The sequence below is a fragment of the Pristiophorus japonicus genome, chromosome 1 (genome assembly GCF_044704955.1).
Source record: "Pristiophorus japonicus isolate sPriJap1 chromosome 1, sPriJap1.hap1, whole genome shotgun sequence".
NCBI classification, from domain to species: Eukaryota; Metazoa; Chordata; class Chondrichthyes; family Pristiophoridae; genus Pristiophorus; species Pristiophorus japonicus.
In genome coordinates, this window is record NC_091977.1 from 307,810,254 (window position 1) to 307,831,096 (window position 20,843).

The following is a 20,843-nucleotide window of genomic DNA, read 5'->3' on the forward strand; positions in this document are numbered from 1 at the left end:
TGTTGAATAGCGGAGCAGGCTCGAGGGGCTAGATGGCCTACTCCTGTTCCTAATTCTTATGTTCTTATGTTCTTGAATACTGTGTTCGGTTTTGGTCTCCTAATCTGAGGAAGGACTTTCTTGCTATTGAGGGAGTGCAGCGAAGAGTCACCAGACTGATTCCTGGATGGCAGGACTGGCATATGAAGAAATACTGGATCGACTAGGCTTATATTCACTCAAATTTAGAAGAATGAGAGGGGTTCTCATAGAAACATATAAAATTCTGACGGGACTGGACAGGTTAGATGCAGGAAGAATGTTCCTGATGTTGGGGAAGTCCAGAACCAGGGGTCACAGTCTAAGGATAAGGGGTAAGCCATTTAGATCTGAGATGAGGAGAAACTTCTTCACTCAGAGAATTGTGAACCTGTGGAAATCTCTACCACAGAAAGTTGTTGAGGCCAGTTCATTAGATATAGTCAAAAGGGAGTTAGATGTGGCCCTTACGGCTAAAGGGATCAAGGGGTATGGAGAGAAAGCAGGAATGGGGTACTGAAGTTGCATGAGCAGGCATGATCATGCAGGCTCGAAGGGCCCAACGGCCTACTCCTGCACCTATTTTCTATGTTTCTATGTTTCTATCTGCCATGGTTCAGGAGCAGCCAGAAGGGAAGAGCTGGCTACTGGGAGAAAAAGGGTACGGCCTCGTCACCTGGCTCATGACGCCCCTACGTGAAAGCTGGACGGAAGCTGACCGAAATACAACATGTTGCACATTGCGATGTGCAGCATCATAGAGAGGACCATTGGCATATTGAAACAGCGCTTCCGATGCCTGGACCATTCCGGAGGCTACTTGCTGTACTCCCCTGAGACTATTGTGTTCTGCATGCTGCATAACTTAGTCATCATGAGTCAGCAGCACCTGGTAGTGGAAGACCCACCTGCGGTGAGAGTGGCTGATGATAATGATGCGGAAGATGCAGATGACGAGCAGGAAGAGCACGACGAGGATGAGGAAGCCGTGCAAGTGCCTGAGGCTGGAGCACGATGACGGAGGAGGGCGGGCCATCGTGCCCCTTTAACGATTGCTCGAGCCTTGCGCCAGCACCTCATCTGTGAACACTTTACTGCTGCCTGAGGGCTCAGCGACAACTATTCCACATGGACCATGTTTACTGTTTGGAGCTGTTCCGTAATGTTGTGTTGTGTTAATGGAACAAATGATGGAAATTATTCTTGTTTACTTCAAAAGTTGTTCTAATAATTGAACAAATAAAGGAAATGATTCTTCTTGAGTTCTAAATTTGTGTAAAGAATGGAACAAATAATGGGAATGAGTCCAGAACCAGGGGTCACAGTCTAAGGATAAGGGGTAAGCCATTTAGATCTGAGATGAGGAGAAACTTCTTCACTCAGAGAATTGTGAACCTGTGGAAATCTCTACCACAGAAAGTTGTTGAGGCCAGTTCGTTAGATATAGTCAAAAGGGAGTTAGATGTGGCCCTTACGGCTAAAGGGATCAAGGGGTATGGAGAGAAAGCAGGAATGGGGTACTGAAGTTGCATGAGTAGGCATGATCATATTGAATGGTGGTGCAGGCTCGAAGGGCCCAACGGCCTACTCCTGCACCTAGTTTTAATATAAAATATATTTTATTCAAAAGTTTAACAAACAGTTCTTTTGTACTTAACTTTAATAAAATTATTGAACCAAACTTTACTTTAAGATCACTTAAAAACTTTATGATCACTTACTAACTTGTAAATTTAGATAACTTACAAAAAACTTTTAACTTGAGAATAGTTACAACAGTAACAACAGCAACAACAGCAACAACAACAGCAGCAGCAAAGAAAGGCTGCACCCAGCCATCTCTCCTCCACCTTAGTCTAAGACCGCCCGCTGTGCTTGGTCTTGGACACTCCATCCCTGCACGCAGGTGGTGGCGCAGTATTTCTGGGCTTGGTACCAAGCTTATTCTTTATTAGATCTCGGATACTGCCCACCTTTTGAGGGCAAGGCGGTGGGGGAGGCGAGGGGTGGGGGGGGGGTCTGCAGCAGTCGTCAAGTTGGAGGGCCCAGGTGACAAATTGGAGAGCCCAGGTGGCAAGTTGGAGGGCTTGGCTTTGGGCTCTTCAGAGGCTGGTGTGGGAATTGGAATGGGAGTGGCAGTTGATTCTGTCAATGGGCGCGGGGTCTTGGTGTGTTCCCTAATTGCAACAACTAACTCCAACTTGCCGTCCCTCATGCGCCCTGACAGTGTCTCAATGACCTGCAACATTCCCTCCCTCACGTTGAGCAAAACTGTCTCAACTACCTGCAACATTCCCTCAATCATCGTCAATGACAGTGTTTGCACTGACATTCCCTCCCTTATGATCACTGTCAGCACAACAGCTACCTCTGACATTCCCTCCCTCATGGTCAGTATACCCTCACTGATGGTCCCGGACATCATTCCCATTTCTCGTGTCATTGTTGTTGCTTCTCCCGACAGTACCGCTACCTCATCACTCATCCCATTGATGGCGTCCAGGAGTGATTGGATAAGGTCAATGCTCTCCACAGTCAATGACATCATCTGAACCACATCTGTTAGATCCTACACCTCAGGAGAGCGCGATTGAGCTCTCCTTCCCCTCTTCCCCATGGGTGTGGCTCGCTGCATCCTACCACTGGGACCTGCAGCCTGGGACGGTGCAGTCCTGGGTGTGCTTCGATGCACCTCACTACTGGGACCAGCAAGCTCGGAAGGTGGGGTCCTGGGTGCGCCTCGCTGCACCACACCGCTGGGACCCGCAGCCTCGGACATTTGGAAACCATGGAACGTCCCACCAGCACTCAAACCACTAGTCATGATAGGGGCTGTCACGGCAATGAGCGGCACCTGCATGAGCGGCACCTCCTCCAAAGTCAGTAAAACAGTGGGGGCTTCATTCAACTCAATCCCCTCTCCCTCACCCCCATGTTCTTGGTCTGGAGGATTGGATTCGAAGATGTTATCCTGTTCAGGCTGGTCCTCGTCTGAATTTTCTTCTACATCCTCAGGTCGGCCTCAAATTCTGCAAAATTTAACAGAACACAGACAAATGGTTAGCAGCAGAGGATGGGGCAGGGTGGGTGGTATGAGTAGGCTCACATCGTGCAGGCCAGGCAGCAGGTTGATTTGAAAGACCATGATGAATGATAGCACATTGCATCAACTAAAGTGTAGCTGACGGAGACATTCCCAGCAACCAAAGCATAGCTAGCCCGCGCGCAGTACTTAAGATTTAGCAAAGCCAGACTGTGGAATTTGCAGGACTTACCCTCTCCCTCGAGTGTGGGCCCAGCTTGTGCAGTGGTGATTGCTTTTTTCCAGGCAGGACCCATCAAAGCAGCAACCCTCTCTTCTAAGGGTGTCAGTGGCTGCAGATTTGCCGGGCCTCCTCCTGTTCGAGTTTCTTTCCCTTTTATTATGTGCCACCTTCCTCTGCAAAGATGAAAACATAACTTTTTAGAGTGGGTGTCCTTCTGCTAGGTGGGACATACAGATGGTCACATTTACAATTGCAATTCCAGTGAATAAATGAAGATATTACTTACACTAACTACTTGACCAAGGTCCTGCCACTGGCCTCTAGATCTCGTGGTGGTCACCACTGAGCAGTAATCTTCTGCAACTTGGTTTCAGTGTTTCTTCATTTTTTTGGGTGGAACTTTTATATGACCTCTGCTGGTGTCCAGCTCCTGCCATCTGTCCTCAAATCACAGTAACTAGTGCCTCCACTTCTTCCTGTAAGAAATTCTTGGTCCTTGCACCATGTTGCATCTTGTACTGCTGCAGCTCCGCTTTTTCCAATGCTCTCACACAGAATTCCTTCTCACACATACAACTCAGAGCTATACTGCACATGCGCTTCCATTGCAACGACATCAGAAACGTAATTTTTTTCCCCCACGCATGGTAGAAGGTGCGGCATAATTTTTTGGCGCAGACAGCATTCCCCACCCCCCCGAGGCGACTGGACATGCTGCGCGGCGCCAAATTCGAATTATAGATTGGGGAAATTTTGGCAAATTATTTCTGGCCTAGAAAAACGAGCAATACACCAGAAAACATGCTTAGGCAAAATTGAGCCCAAAATGGCACAGTATTCCACCCCAATACACCTACAAAATTCTGTTGAGTTTCACTTTTTCTTACATATATAACAAAGTTTGTGTTAGTTAATTTTGTCATAATTTTGTCATGTAAGTTCAGTATAAATTTTGATTGAATTAAAATGTTGTTAAGTTTTTTTTAAGTATTGATGAATTTCTGATTTTAGGGGAAGAAAGGGATAATAATTTTTGGTTCATTAAAAAACACAATTTTGTCCTTTTAAGTATTAAATTCAGTTTTCCACCAAATCTCAAGCTCTAGATTTTTTCCAGCATGTGAGAGCATGAATGGCTTTGAATCTCAAAACTTAAAAAGCATAACTTTTATTCTGTTTTAGTGCTCTTTTGTGCTTGGTTAAGTACAAAATCAGTGTTACCTCATAATCTGCAAATTAAACATCCGGAGTCTCTGGTCAGCAAACTGGACGATTTTGTTCAAACCATCGACCTGTTTAAAATAAAGTGCACATTCAGCAATGAGAAGAGATTAGATAACAATGAAACTGTCAACACTTAACCAATGCAAAATTAAAATTACTGTTAAATAAAAATATTGATTATAAGTACCTACTTTGGTAGGTCTTCTTGAGTCTTCAAGTAATGCCAGCTTCCTAATACAATAGAATTAGGTTGGACTTTAAAGTTGTACTTGAAGGGTGGGAAAGAAATCAAAGGAACTCTGTCCCTTTTAAGATGTTTCTACACCTGATGTGATCCTTCTCTGGCAGGTACTCTATTGAGTTGTGTGCATCATTTACCTTAGCCACCAGATTAAATCATGTAGAAGATAGAATGATTGGAAAACTAAGGAATTTGCTTAGAGTGTTGGACACAATGGACGGGGTGGGGGGGAAAGGAGGTGGGTGGGTAGCAGTGGCTGAAAACGGCTGCTAGAAGCCACGATGAGGAAAATTGGATGGGGCCCGAAAATGTTGGTGATATGCCCAAAAGAAAATCCACCAAACATTTGTACACAAGGTTTGGGATGGGTGGAAGTAACGTCAGCGTCATACCCCAGGGCTTCCTTCCACAGACAGATTTTCTGTGGCTTCCCTCTTCCTTGCAGCCAAAGATCCGTCAGAGTCAGCATGAATTTATGAAGGGGAAGTCATGTTTGACAAATTTGCTGGAATTCTTTGAGGATGTAACGAACAGGGTGGATAAAGGGGAACCAGTGGATGTGGTGCATTTTGACTTCCAGAAGGCATTTGACAAGAGGTTACTGCACAAGATAAAAGTTCACGGGGTTGGGGGCAATATATTAGCATGGACAGAAGATTGACTGACAAACAGAAAACAGAGAGTCGGGATAAATGGTCCATTCTCTGGTTAGCAATCAGTAACGAGTGGGGTGCTGCAGGGATCAGTGCTGGGACCCCAACTATTTACAATCTATATTAATGACTTGGAAGAGGGGACTGAGTGTAACATAGCAAAGTTTGCTGACGATACAAAGATCGGAGGAAGGGTAATGTGTGAGGAGGACATAAAGAGGCTGCAGGAGGACATAGACAGGCTAAGTGAGTGGGCAAGAATTTGGCAGATGGAGTATAATGTTGGAAGATGTGAGGTCATATGCTTTGGCAGAAAAAAATCAAAGAGCAAGTTATTATTTAAATGGAGAAAGATTGCAAAATGCTGCAGTACAGTGGGACCTGGCGGTACTTGCGCATAAAACACAAAAGGATAGTATGCAGGTACAGCAAGTGATCAGGAAGACCAATGGAATCTTAGCCTTTATTGCAAAGGGAATGGAGTATAAAAGCAGGGAAGTCTTGTTACAGCTGTACAGGGTATTGGGGGGGTCTGCAGCAGTCGTCAAGTTGGAGGGCCCAAGTGACAAATTGGAGAGCCCAGGTGGCAAGTTGGAGGGCTTGGCTTTGGGCTCTTCAGAGGCTGGTGTGGGAATTGGAATGGGAGTGGCAGTTGATTCTGTCAATGGGCGCGGGGTCTTGGTGTGTTCCCTAATTGCAACAACTAACTCCAACTTGCTGTCCCTCATGCGCCCTGACAGTGTCTCAATGACCTGCAACATTCCCTCCCTCACGTTGAGCAAAACTGTCTCAACTACCTGCAACATTCCCTCAATCATCGTCAATGACAGTGTTTGCACTGACATTCCCTCCCTTATGATCACTGTCAGCACAACAGCTACCTCTGACATTCCCTCCCTCATGGTCACTATTCCCTCACTGATGGTCCCGGACATCATTTCCATTTCTCGTGTCATTGTTGTTGCTTCTCCCGACAGTCCCGCTACCTCATCACTCACCCCATTGATGGCGTCCAGGAGTGATTGGATAAGGTCAATGCTCTCCACAGTCAATGACATCATCTGAACCACATCTGTTAGATCCTGCACCTCAGGAGAGCGCGAAAATGCAAAGAACAGTTGGTATCCTGGGGAAGTTCTTAGAAGGGGACGATTGGGAGGCCTTCGTGAAGAGACTCGACCAATACTTGGCCAACGAGCTGGAAGGGTCGAGAATGCTGCCAAATTAAGGGTGATCCTCCTTACCGTCTGTGGGGCAACAACCTATGGCCTCATGAAGAATCTTCTAGCTCCGGTAAAACCAACAACCAAATCCTATGAAGAATTGTGTAAGCTGGTCTGGGAGCACCTAAATCCTAAGGAAAATGTTTTGATGGTGAGGTACTGGTTCTACACGTGTCAACAGTCGAAGGGCCAGGAAGTGGCGAGCTATGTCGCCGAACTAAGGCGCCTCGCAGGACATTGAGAATTTGAGGGATTCCTAGAACAAATGCTCAGAGACTGTTTTGTGCTTGGCATTGGCCATAAGTTAATCCTTCGCAAACTATTGACTGTTGAAACACCGAATCTGAGCAAAGCCATAATGATAGCCCAGGCATTTATGTCCACCAGCGATAACACTAAACAAATTTCGCAGCATAAAGAGGTTTCGGCCAGTACTGTGCACAAAGTAACGTTGTTTTCGAGCAGGAATATACATGGTAGAACGTACACGCCGGCTGCTGCACGACCTCAGGTGACCCAGAGTCCGCCATCAATTGTTACTGCGAGGCAGTTAACACCTTGTTGGCGCTGTGCAGGTGATCATCAGGCCCCATCAATGCCGCTTCAAGCACTATCCGTGCAACAGCTGCAGAACAATGGGACACCTCCAGCGAATGTGCAGGCGAGCTGCAAACCGTGCAAACCACCACGTTGCAGAGGAAGATCGATCAGGCTGAACTAGAGACTCGAACCGAGGAGGCAGAAGTGTATGGGGTACACACCTTCACCACGAAATGTCCACCAATAATGTTAAAAGTTGAACTGAACGGAATTGCAGTATCCATGGAACTGGACACAAGTGCGAGTCAGTCCATAATGAGCAAAAAGGCCTTCGACAGGCTGTGGTGCAACAAGGCACACAGGCCCAAGCTCAGCCCCATTCACACCAAGCTAAGAACGTATACCAAAGAACTGATCCCTGTAATTGGCAGTGCAGAAGTCAAAGTTTCCTATGATGGAGCAGTGCATGAACTCCCACTATGGATCGTGCCAGCGGATGGCCCCACACTGTTCGGCAGAAGCTGGCTGGGAAAAATCCGCTGGAACTGGGACGACATCCGAGCACTTTTGTCCCTCGACGACGCCTCATGTGCCCAGGTTCTGAGCAGATTTCCATTGTTGTTCGAGCCAGGCATTGGAAGCTTCTCAGGGGCGAAAGTGCAGATCCATTTGGTTCCCGGTACACGACCCATCCACCACAAGGCACGGCCGGTTCCATATATGATGCGAGAGAAAGCGGAAATTGAACTGGATAGGCTGCAGCGAGAAGGCATCAACGCGCCGGTGGAATTCAACGAGTGGGCCAGTCCGATTGTCCCAGTACTTGAAGATGATGGCACGGTCAGAATTTGTGGGGACTATAAAGTAACGATTAACCGTTTTTCGCTACAGGACCAGTACCCACTACCCAAGGCAGACAACCTATTTGCGACCCTGGCTGGAGGGAAGACATTCACCAAGTTGGACCTGACCTCAGCCTACATGACGCAGGAACTGGAGGAATCTTCGAAAGGCCTCATCTGCATCAACACGCACAAAGGTCTGTTCATCTACAACTGATACCGTTCGGGATTCGGTCGGCTGCGGCAATTTTCCAAAGGAACATAGAGAGCCTGCTAAAGTCGGTTCCTCGCACCGTGGTTTTCCAGGACGGCATACTGGTTAAAGGTCGGGACACCATCGAACACTTGAAGAATCTGGAAGAGGTTCTAAGTTGGCTATATAGCATGGGACTCAGGTTGAAACGCTCGAAGTGTGTTTTCCTGGCACCGGAGGTCGAGTTCTTGGGAAGAAGAATCACAGCAGACGGCATCAGACCCACCGACGCCAAGACGGAGGCCATCAAGAACACGCTGAGACCACAGAACGTGACGGAGTTGCGGTCGTTCCTGGGACTCCTCAACTATTTTGGTAATTTCCTACCCAGGTTAAGCACCTTGCTAGAACCCCTACATGTGCTACTGCGCAAGAGAGACGATTGTGTATGGGGGAATTCACAAGAGGCTGCCTTTGAGAAAGCCATAAATCTGTTATGTTCAAACAAACTGCTTGTTCTGTATAACCCATGTAAATGATTAGTGCTAGCTTGCGATGCGTCATTATATGGGGTTGGGTGTGTGTTAAAACAGGCTAACAAATTGAGGATTTTGCAACCGGTCGCCTATGCGTCCAGGAGTCTGTCCAAGGCCGAAAAGGCCTACAACATGATTGAAAAAGAAGCTCTAGCGTGCGTTTACGGGCTGAAAAAATTGCACCAGTATTTGTTTGGCCTCAAGTTTGAGCTTGAAATTGACCATAAGCCACTCATATCGTTATTCTTAGAGAGCAAAGGGATTAACACCAATGCCTCTGCCTGCATCCAAAGATGGTCGCTCACGCTGTTGGCATACAACTACGTAATCCACCACAGACCAGGCACAGAGAACTGAGCTGATGCTCTCAGTCGGCTACCATTTCCGACCATCGGGGTGGAAATGGCACAGCCAGCGGACTTGCTCAAGGTGATGGATGCATTCGAAAACGAAAAGTTACCCGTTATGGCCCGCCAGATCAGGACCTGGACCAGCCAGGATCCTTTACTGTCCCTGGTAAAAAAACTGTGTCCTCCACGGGAGCTGGTCCAGTGTCCCAGCGGAGATGAAGGAGGCGATTAAGCCATTCCACAGGCGCAAAGACGAAATGTCCTTGCAGGCGGACTGTCTTTTGTGGGGTAATCGTGTGGTCTTGCCCAAGAAAGGCAGAGAAACGTTCATTCGTGACCTACACAGCACCCACCCAGGCATTGTAATGATAAAAGCCATAGCCAGATCCCATGTTTGGTGGCCCGGCATCGACTCAGATTTAGAGTCATGCGTGCGCCAGTGCAACACTTGCTCTCAATTGAGCGATGTACCCAGAGAGGCACCGCTAAGTTTGTGATCGTGACCCTCCAAACCATGGTTGAGGATCTACATTGACTATGTGGGCCCATTTCTAGACAAAATGTTATTGGTTGTTGTGGATGCTTATTCAAAATGGATTGAATGTATAATATTGTCTGTAGGCACGTCCACCGCTGCCATCGAAAGCCTATGAGCCATGTTTGCCACACATGGCCTGCCTGATGTCCTAGTCAGCGACAATGATCTGTGTTTCACCAGTGCTGAATTCAAGGAATTCATGACCCGCAATGGGATCAAGCACTTCACATCTGCCCCGTTCAACCCCGCATCCAACGGCCAGGCAGAACGGGCAGTTCAGACCATCAAGCAAAGCTTGAAACGCGTGTCGGAAGGCTCCTTGCAGACCTGACTGTCCCGAGTTCTGCTCAGCTACCGCACAAGACCCCACTTGCTCACCGGGGTTCCTCCAGCTGAGCTGCTCATGAAAAGGGCGTTCAAAACAAGGCTCTCTCTTGTCCACCCTGAACTCCATGATCACGTAGAGAGCAGGCGGCATCAACAAAGTATGTACCATGATTGCGCAAATTTGTCACGCGATATTGAGGTCAATGATCCTGTGTTTGTACTCAATTATGGACATGGTCCCAAATGGCTCGCTGGCACGGTCATAGCCAAAGAAGGGAGTAGGGTGTTTCAGGTCAAATTGGCCAATGGACTAACGTGCAGAAAGCATTTGGACCAAATCAAATTGCGGTTCACTAATAGCTACGAACAACCCGAAGATGACACCACCAACTTCGACCCTACAACACACACACCAGTGACAACTGACATCACGGTTGACCACGAAGCCGAACTCATCATCCCCAGCAGCCCGGCAAGGCCGGCTGCCCAACAGCGCAGTGAAGAATTAACTAACTCACCCACACCCGCATTTGTAATGAGACGATCGACAAGGGAGTGAATAGCCCCAGATCGTCTCACCCTGTAACTAAGTGTACTATTGACTTTACGAGGGAGTGATGTTATGTATTTAACCCTTGGCAACCTGTTCCTATGGACTGGAGGGTAGTTAATGTAACACCACTTTTTAAAAAAGGAGGGAGGGAGAAAATGGGTAATTATAGACCCGTTAGCCTGACATCGGTGGTGGGGAAAATGTTGGAATCAATTATTAAAGATGAAATAGCAGCGCATTTCGAAAGCAGTGACAGGATCAGTCCAAGTCAGCATGGATTTATGAAAGGGAAATCATGCTTGACAAATCTTCGAGAATTTTTTGAGGATGTAACTAGTCGAGTGAACAAGGGAGAACCAGTGGATGTGGTGTATTTGGACTTTCAAAAGGCTTTTGATAAGGTCCCACACAAGAGATTAGTGTGCAAAATTAGTGCACATGGTATTGGGGGTAATGTATTGACGTGGATAGAAAACTGGTTGGCAGACAGGAAGCAGAGAGTCAGAATAAACGGGTCCTTTTCAGAATGGCAGGCAGTGACCAATGGGGTGCCGCAGGGTTCAGTGCTGGGACCCCAGCTATTTACAATATATATCAATGATTTAGATGAAGGAGTTGAATGTAATATCTCCAAGTTTGCAGATCACACTAAGCTGGGTGGCGGTTTGAGCTGTGAGGAGGATGCTAAGAGACTGAAGAGTGACTTAGGTTGGGTGAGCGGGCAAATGCATGGCAGATGCAGTATAATGTGGATAAATGTGAGGTTATCCACTTTGGTGGCAAAAACAGGAAGACAGAATATTATCTGAATGGTCACAGATTAGGAAAAGGGGAGGTGCAATGAGATCTGGGTGTCATGGTACATCAGTCATTGAAAGTTGGCATGCAGGTACAGCAGGCGGTGAAGAAGGCAAATGGCATGTTGGCCTTCATAGCTAGAGGATTTGAGTATAGGAGCAGGGAGGTCTTACTGCAGTTGTACAGGGCCTTGGTGAGGCCACACCTGGAATATTGTGTTCAGTTTTGGTCTCCTAATCTGAGGAAGGACATTCTTGCTATTGAGGGAGTACAGTGAAGGTTCACCAGATTGATTCCCGGGATGGCAGGACTAACATATGAGGAGAGACTGGATCAACTGGGCTTGTATCCACTGGAGTTTAGAAGAATGAGAGGGGATCTCATAGAAACATATAAAATTCTGACGGGATTGGACAGGTTAGGGGCAGGAAGAACGTTCCTGTTGCTGGGGAGGTCCAGAACCAGGGGTCACAGTCTAAGAATAAGGGATAAGCCATTTAGGACTGAGATGAGGAGAAACTTCTTCACTCAGAGAGTGGTTAACCTGTGGAATTCTCTACCGCAGAAAGTTGTTGAGGCCAGTTCGTTAGATATATTCCAAAGGGAGTTAGATATGGCCCTTACGGCCAAAGGGATCAAGGGGTATGGAGAGAAAGCAGGAAAGAGGTACTGAGGTTGAATGATCAACCATGATCTTATTGAATGGCGGCGCAGGCTCAAAGGGCCGAATGGCCTGCTCCTGCTCCTAATTTCTATGTTTCTATGTTTCTATGTATCACACCACCAACAGGAGGCCTACCTATTGGAGTCCCAAGGGATCCCAGCATCCCTTGGGAGCACTGTATATAAGCAGGCCACTCACACGGTACCTGCACTCTGGAGTCTAATTAAAGGAGCTAAGGTCACACTAACTCATTGCTCACAGTACTCCTTTATTATGAGGTTATCAGGGGGGACTAGAACTAGAGGGCATGATCTTAGGATAAGGGGCTGCCCATTTAGAACCGAGATGAGGAGAAATTTCTTCTCTCAGAGCGTTGTGAATCTGTGGAATTCACTGCCTCAGAGAGCTATGGAAGCTGGGATATTAAATAAATCTAAGATAGAAATAGACAGTTTCTTAAACGATAAGGAGATAAAGAGTTATGGGGAGCGGGCAGGGAATTGGAACTGAATCCATGATAAGATCAGCCATGATCTTATTGAATGGCGGAGCAGGCTTGACGGGCCTTATAGCCTACTCCTGCTCCTATTTCTTATGTTCTTATGTAAAGATCTGGATGTCAGGAAGAAACTGATAAGGGTGAAAGTTGAGCCTGCGAGGGTCATGACCTTGAAGGCCCAAAATTGCCTCTAAACATTTTTGCTATTGGCTCTGTGACAAAGTAGCTTTGAAGAATTTTTAGGGGAGAGGGAGGCCTGCAAGCAGCATTCTTAAACAGCAGTATGGCACTGTATCTTTCACCCCACCATTAGCAGGTGTCTAAGATGGGCCGATATTAGCAAGAGCACCAGACAAACTTTGAGAGAGGTAACCATGTCCTGATCCTGAATATGCCAGTGGGTCAGAAACTGAGGTCAATGACACAGTGGGTCTGAAGATTTTCAAGCTCACATCTTTTTCTTAACACTAGGAAACCTGTCCACTCTCTAAACATGTGAAGAGGATCGTCATAGGCAGTCCCTCGAAACGAGGATGACTTTCTACCACGTCAAAAAAGGATGAGTTCACAAGTGTTTCAATGAAAGACCTAATATTCTAGATCCTGAACTACATCCTAAAGGGTGGAAGCTGCCTTTCCGTGGATTTTTTTAACGTGTGGTGACCGTTGCACACTAGCCACCACATGGGCTTGACAGAGCTTGGTCTTGATCCAGTGGCAAGGGTTATCCAAGACGTCTGAAGACCTGCTCTGCTGCACGGGCCTAGTGCACACACATATCGCAGTGTGGGCTGGCCCGTGCTTCCCCGACCCCAAACTTATGCCTCTCCTGGGCCCCGATCACATTCCTCTACAATCTCTCACCGCTCCTTCACCACGACCTTGCCGTTCCTGCTGTGTCTGCCCACACTCCAATCACCGACCTGGACCTTGATGACGTCACTCTTCGCTGCCGTTGCTCTCCTGCAACAGTTCGTGCTGCTCCCTGAAGTGGCCTCCACGCTGCTCCAAGGCGTCGCACCTCTGCTCCTTTTATGGCCCCGACCTGCCACTGGTGTTCTCACACAGGTTGGGGCCTCCATGCTACTCCCAGGTGAAGAGGATAAAGAAATATCATCTCTCTTGATGGTAATAAGTTGCACTGTTGTTAGCTATGTTTCTGTAGAATATAGTGAAACATGTGGGGTGAATTTCCTCGCCGTTTCTCCTGCTCCAATGAAATAGGGTTTCTGATGAACTTCTGCTGGATTTACAGCAGGAGAAACCCTGAGGAAATTCACCCCATTGTTCATGGCACAGGAATTGACTAATTGATCAACAAGAATGTTGCTCACAGCAATTATTTTAAAGTATATACTCTGAGTATTATACTTTCAAAAGTGTTGCATTTAAAAACATGGCCTCAGCAGTATCACACCTCCAAAGCATCACATGTCCATAGGGAACAATATCGTGATTGGCTCAAATATAGTTCTGTTATCAAACCAATATGTGAATGAGTCAAAAATAGTTTATTAAAAAGTAGCAATGTAGAAGTGGCAAAAAAATTAACCAGTCAAGTCCCTCAATTTGTTTCTCTCAAAGCAGCCATTCAGTACCCAGCATGTACCACGAAACCAGCTAATAAAATAGCTTATCCACCATCTTGTTTCTTTGCTTAAATGAGTATAAACAGCTAGAAATAAAAGCTATAACATAACAAATACATAAAAATTTACACAATTTGAAAATAATTCACTAAATTTACCCATTAAAATTGGTTAAACAATGTTCGAACTGCCTGCAAGAAGTTTTGCCCATATTGGCCATCCTTTTGTCTGAATCCTGGGCCTTGAATTGGTAATTTCATCTCTAGGAAAAATGGCTCTTCTAAACCACTACTGAATTCTGGGTAAATTATAAGGTTTAATAGTTGAATTCTAGGAGAGTTGACAAAGGACTCAGGGCCGAAAATGACAAATGTTTTATATATTCGATTCACTGGATGTTTCTATTTGAGGAATAGTGCCAGATGAGTACAGACTTGTCAAGGTTACTAACCTACTAATCAATAGATTACACTGCCTACATAGACAAGAATAATAAACAAAGAAGGGGCTTGAAGACCTTTTGTTATGCATGTAATAACTCGATTGACTGAATACTGTAAACTAACACAGGTATGAACCTGGTTCTGCTTTATTTGGGCCCATAGTGATTACATGACAAGATGGTTTGCCTTTTATACCTGGGCCGCACACATGTGCGTACAGCCCAATGACCTGGTGGCTAGTAACCCCAAGCATACATACATGACAATATCCCCCTTTAAGATATTAGTAACAGTCTTTTTACAAATTGAGACGCTCCGGGGCTTCCCGCTCCCGAGTTGATCGTTTCAGTTCAACTCCAGCCTTGGGTGAGCATTCTGAGTCTGTTATGACTGGGAGCTGGGTAGCCGATCTGATGGGAGTGGCAATGACCATGTCAGGGATTGAAAGTCCAGATTCATTGATGACAGCGGAGTCCTCTGATGACTGAGGGTAGGTTGGTTGGCCACTGATTGTGTCTTCCTCAGACTGTTCCGGTTCATCCATGTGCTGCAGCTTTATCTGATCAACATGTTTCCTGCATGTTTGTCCATTCTTGAGCTTGACGATAGACACTCAGTGTGATCATGATACCACTGCTGACTTTGACATCTGTATTCAACATGATCGTTCAAGTCAGGGTGGACAAGAGAGAGCCTGGTCTTGAAACCTCTCTTCATCAATAGTTCAACAGGTGGGACCCCGGTGGGGTCTTGGTCTGTAACTAAACAATATGCTTGGCAAGCGAGTCTGCAGTGAACCTTGAGTTACACGTTTCATACTCTGCTTGATGGTTTGGACAGCACGCTCTGTTTGACCAGTAGATGCGGATTTGAATGGTGCTGACCTCACATGTTTGATACCATTGAGTTTCATGAACTCTTGAAACCCCAGACTAGTGAAGCAAGGTCCGTTGTCGCTTACAAAGATGTGACATGATTAAACACTCTATCCACTTGGAATATGCATCTACCACAACTAAAAACATCTTTCCCAGGAAGGGACCTGCAAAGTCGATGCGGATCCTGGACCATGGTTTAGATGGCCACGACCACAGACTCAGCGGCGATTCCGCTGGTGCTTTACTTAGCTGCATACAAGTGTTGCACTGATGCACACGATTCCAGATCAGAGTCAAGTCCGGGCCACCATACATGAGGCCTGGCAATGGCTTTCATCATGACAATACCGGGATGAGTGCTATGTCGGTCATGTATAAATTTCTCTCTGCCTTTCTTAGGCATAACAACACGATTACCCCACAGTAAACAATCTGACTGAATGGATAGTTCGTCTTTGCGACGGTTGTAAGGTTTGGTCTCATAACGTATTTGCTTGGGTATGGCAGACCAATCACCACTAAGGACACAACGTTTCACAACCAATAATATTGAGTCCTGGCTGGTCCAGGTCTTAACTTGTTGAGCCATGACAGGGGTTCCTTCACTTTCAAAAGCATCCATGACTAACAGTAGGTCTGCAGGTTGTGGCGCCTCCACCTCCGGCAGATGGCTCAGTGCATCGGCACAATTCTCCGTGCCAGGTCTATGGCAAATGACAGAATCATAGGCAGATAATGTCAGCGCCCACCTCTGGATGCAGGATGATGCATTGGTATTGATACCTTTGTTTTCCGAAAACAATGAAATGAGTATCTTGAGATCTGTTTCCAGTTCAAACAGAAGACCAAACAGGTACTTAACCCCATACACACAGGCTAATGCTTCTTTTTCTGCCATGCTGTAGGCTCTTTCCACCTTTGACAAACTTTTAGAAGCATATGCAACAGGTTGTAGTTTACCCGACTCATTAGCTTATTGGAGCACGCAACCAACTCCATATGATGAAGCATCACAGACCAATACTAGACATTTACATGGATCATAATGTACCAGCAGCTTGTTAGAACAAAGCAGATTAGTAGCTTTCTCAAATGCTCTGTCTTGAGACACACCCCAAACCCAGTTGTCGCCTTTTCTTAGCAGTATGTGCAGTGGCTCTAATAAAGTGCTCAATCTAGGTAGGAAATTACCGAAGTAGTTGAATAGACCAAGGAATGAATGCAGCTCCATCACATTCTGAGGCTTGGGTGCATTTTTGATGGCCTTGGCTTTCGAGTCTGTAGGTCTGATACCATCAGCAGCAATTTTCCTCCCCAGGAATGTGACTTCCGGTGCCATGAAGACACACTTCGAATGGTTCAGTCTGAGTCCCACTTTGTCCAGACGATGTAGAACCTCTTCCAGGTTGTTCAGATGTTCGGTGGAGTCACGACCTGTGACCAGTATGTAATCTTGGAACACGACGGTTCTGGGGACAGACTTCAGTAGACTCTCCATGTTCCTCTGAAATATGGCTACAGCTGAGCAAATTCCGAAAAGACACCTGTTGTAGATAAACAATCCTTTATGAGTGTTGATGCACGTAAGTTTCTTCGACGTCTCGACCAGCTCCTGTGTCATGTAGGCCGACGTCAGATCCAGTTTAGTGAACGACTTCCCCCCTGGCTAGCGTTGCAAACAGATCATCAGCCTTCGGTAACTGGTATTGATCCTGTTTCGAAACTCGGTTGATCGTAACCTTGTAGTCTCCACAAATCCTGACAGTGCCATCATTCTTCAACTCAGTAACAATGGGGCTGGCCCACTCGTTAAATTCGACCGGTGATATGATCCCTTCACGCTGGAGTCTGTCCAGTTCGATTTCGACCTTCTCCCTCATCATGTACGGAACCACCCAAGCTTTATGATGGATGGGTCTTGCATTCAAGTCCACGTGGATCTGCACCTTGGCTTCCGTGAATTTGCCGATGCCTGGTTCAAACAGTGAGGGGAACTTGCTCAGCACTTGAGCACATGGAGTATCATCCTCCGACGACAACGCTTTGATATCGTTCCAATTCCATTTGATTTTTTAGCCAATTCCTGCCGAACAGCGTTGGACCATTGCCTGGAACAATCCATAACGGTAAATCATGAACCGCACCATCATACGACACCTTGACTACTGCACTGCCAATCACTGTTATGAGGTCTTTAGTGTACGTACGCAACTTAGACTCAGCTTAGGCTTCACAGCCTTAGTGTCCAACAGCTTGTCGAATGTCCTCTGGCTCATTATTGATTGACTCGCACCCGTGTCCAATTCCATCGGTACCGGCACACCGTTAAGTTTCACATTAATCATTATCGGTTGGCTCTTTGTTAGGAACAAATACACTTCCTCCTCTGGTATCTTGGATTGCATATCCAGAACCGTGCTATACTTGTCATCATTCTCCACATGGTGTGTCGCAGCACGCTTGCTCAGTTGTGGACACATGCGCTTGAGATGCCCCAGTCTCGAACAGCCTTTACAAATGTACTGTTTAAACTGACATTGATGAGGCCGATGATTGCTCCCACAATGCCAACACGGTGAAATCGGATTAATTCCCGTTGGTGGACTTTGGGCAGTCACAGGTTTCGCATACGCAGTTGAGTAGGCCCTGCCATACGCAGCTGTGCCAAACACCGATACAATCTTGTTTACAGTACTTGCCGAGTTCCGATTTTCCGATGATACCTGCTTTAAGTTTTTGTCCATCATCATGCATGCATGGGCAATCGTGATGGCCTTGTTCAAATAAAGCATCTCCGTCACCAGTAGCTTACGCAGGATCACCTCGTGGTTGATGCTGATTACAAAGAAGTCCCGCAGTATGTCTCCCAATGCGTTTTTGAACTTACACGGTCCAGCTAGACGTCTTAGATTGGCAACGAATTCCGACACATCCTGGCCCTCAGAACAAACGTGCTTGTAGAATTGATATCGTGATGATGGTTTGAGATGGTCACGTACCAGAGCATACAATTCCTCATAGTCCTTGTCCGTTGGACTTGCAGGTGAGAGAATATTCTTTATGAATCCATAGATTTTCGGACCGTAAACCGTGAGGAAGACCGCCCTGCGCCTAACTGTGTCAGTGGGTTTCTCCACTTTGTTGGCCACGAAATACTGGTCCAGGTGAATTACAAAATCTGCCCAGTCCTCTCCCTCCACGAATCGCTCCAGAATTCCAATTGTGCTCATTTTTGAATGCGAAGGGTCTTAAGTTACCTCACCGCCAAATGTTATGTATGTAATAACTCGATAGACTGAATACTGTAAGCTAACACAGGTACGAACCTGGCTCTGCTTTATTAGGGCCCAAAGTGATTACATTACATGATGGCTTGCATTTTATACCTGGGCCGCACACACGTGCGTACAGCCCAATGACCTCCGACAGTGGTGCCACCTGGTGGCTAGTAACCCCAAGCATACATACATGACACCTTTGATATCAAGAAGCCATGTCTGTCTATTTAGATTTAGGCTTTGGGTAAAACAACAGAGATTAACACCTAATCTGAAGTCCTGGTCTTCTTCAAATTAATTAAAATCTGACCATTATTTTTTGTGACATGCCTATTCATCTGAACAAAACCTTAGGTAGGTTCCATTTGACAAACATTAACCCTAACCCTGATTGGTCACTAACAATGATGTATCCCTTAAGTAGGATTTACTTTGGAAGATTATAAAAGGTCATTTTTGGCCACCCAAAACACAATATTTTGGGAAAGTTAGGAGATTCAAGGAAGTTGCAAGAAGCTTTCAAAGCAAAGGGATAATTTTGCTGATTTTCCTCTATAAATTACTGTTGGTTGATCATGATATTCAAGCATAGAAATTCCATGATCTACTGGGGGCAAAAATTGCAAATTTCTACTGCAAGGAGTTGAAAGTTGGGGCAGGACTCATTAATGCCAGATATCTGCCCCTTCCAAAATTGGTGCAATGAATTTGAGGTCCAATGTGTTGCATTTTCCTATATGGTACAGCCCAAATTACAGTTACAATTTTCTGTAGAAGGTGTCAGATGCTTGCTCAGAGTGAAAAGAAAATCACAGGAAAAGTCAACATAGACTGTTCTCATGCATTCTAATAATATTAGAAGAAGCAGTGCACGGGTCTTTTCACGTCTCATTCTATTTGAGTGTGAGCAGGAGACCTCCTAGTGCAAAGCTTTGTGTACTGACAGTGTGAATCAGGATTCCAAGTGTGTACCTAAACTCCTAACATGCTCGCGATGTGTGAAACTGAGTCAGGATGCTAAAAATAAAAATTTGCATCATAGAAAAAATAAAATACCCTCCCCAAAAAGAGTACAAAAATGTGCACTGTTGTTATCCAGGAGGTGCATTTTGACACAAGCTAGAGTAAACCTAACAGTATCTACACTAGTGCTGAAAGCAAAAACATGAACACTGACATAAATATTAATGTAACATACACAATACTTGTACCTTGTACTGGAGTTCATTCACAGACGTGTGGAGCCTTATATTTTCTGTCGCAAGCAATTTAAACTCATCAGATGACTTTGCTCGATGATATTTTGTTTTTGCTGCCTGAAAATTTAATGCAATGGATTCCAATTATCAATTTTACTTGATATTAATTGTACAGTGAAGATCAGTTATGATCATTTAATATTACTGGTAATTGATGCACTGCATAGAAATATGATTCCAAGAACTATGAAAGTTACGCAATTTCTATGCCTTTGGAATTCTGTGATTATATGTCCACAAGATTTGTTCATACAATCATAGAAATTTAGGACATAGAAGGAGGCCATTCGGCCTATTGTGTTTACGCCAGCCGAAAAGGAACTATCCAGCCTAATCCTACTTTCAAGCTTTTGGTCTGTAGCCCTGTAGACTATGACACTTCAAGTGCATAGCCAAGTACTTCTTATATGTGATGAGGGTTTCTGCCTCTACCACCCTTTCAGGTAGTGAGTTTCAGACCCCCATCACCCTCTGGGTAAAAATTGTATTCTGCAACTCCCCTCTAATCCTTTTACCAATTACTTTAAATATATGCCCCCTGGCTATTGACCCCTCTGCTAAGGGAAATAGGTCCTTCCTAGCCACACTATCTAGGCTCCTCATAATTTTATACACTTCAATTAAGTCTCCCCTCAGGCTACGCTGTTCCAAAGAAAACAATCCCAGCCTATCCAATATTTCCTCATAGGTAAAATTCCCCAGTTGCCTCTCCTCTGAATCCTCTCCAATGCAATCACATCTTTCCTGTAATGTGGTGATAAGGAACTGCATGCAGTAATCTAGATGTGGCCTAACTAGTGTTTTGTACAGTTCAAGCATAACCTGCCTGCTCTTGTATTCTATGCATCAGCTAATAAAGGCAAGTATCCCACATGCCTTCTTAAACACCTTACCTACCTGTCCTGCTACCTTCAGAGATCTGTGGACATGC

The 20,843-nt window shown here is 45.7% G+C and overlaps 1 protein-coding gene across 1 annotated transcript in view; it reads right to left on the reverse strand.

Moving 5' to 3' along the window:
* Positions 1 to 20,843, reverse strand: part of LOC139263812 (cancer-associated gene 1 protein homolog) — a 242,780-nt gene that overhangs the window by 23,207 nt on the left and 198,730 nt on the right. Inside the window, exons 19-20 of the mRNA XM_070879900.1 lie at positions 19,865 to 19,969; positions 4,506 to 4,576 (exon numbers count right to left, since the gene is read on the reverse strand). Of these exons, the coding sequence (XP_070736001.1) occupies positions 4,506 to 4,576; positions 19,865 to 19,969 (176 nt within the window). The remainder of the gene's footprint in view (positions 1 to 4,505; positions 4,577 to 19,864; positions 19,970 to 20,843) is intronic.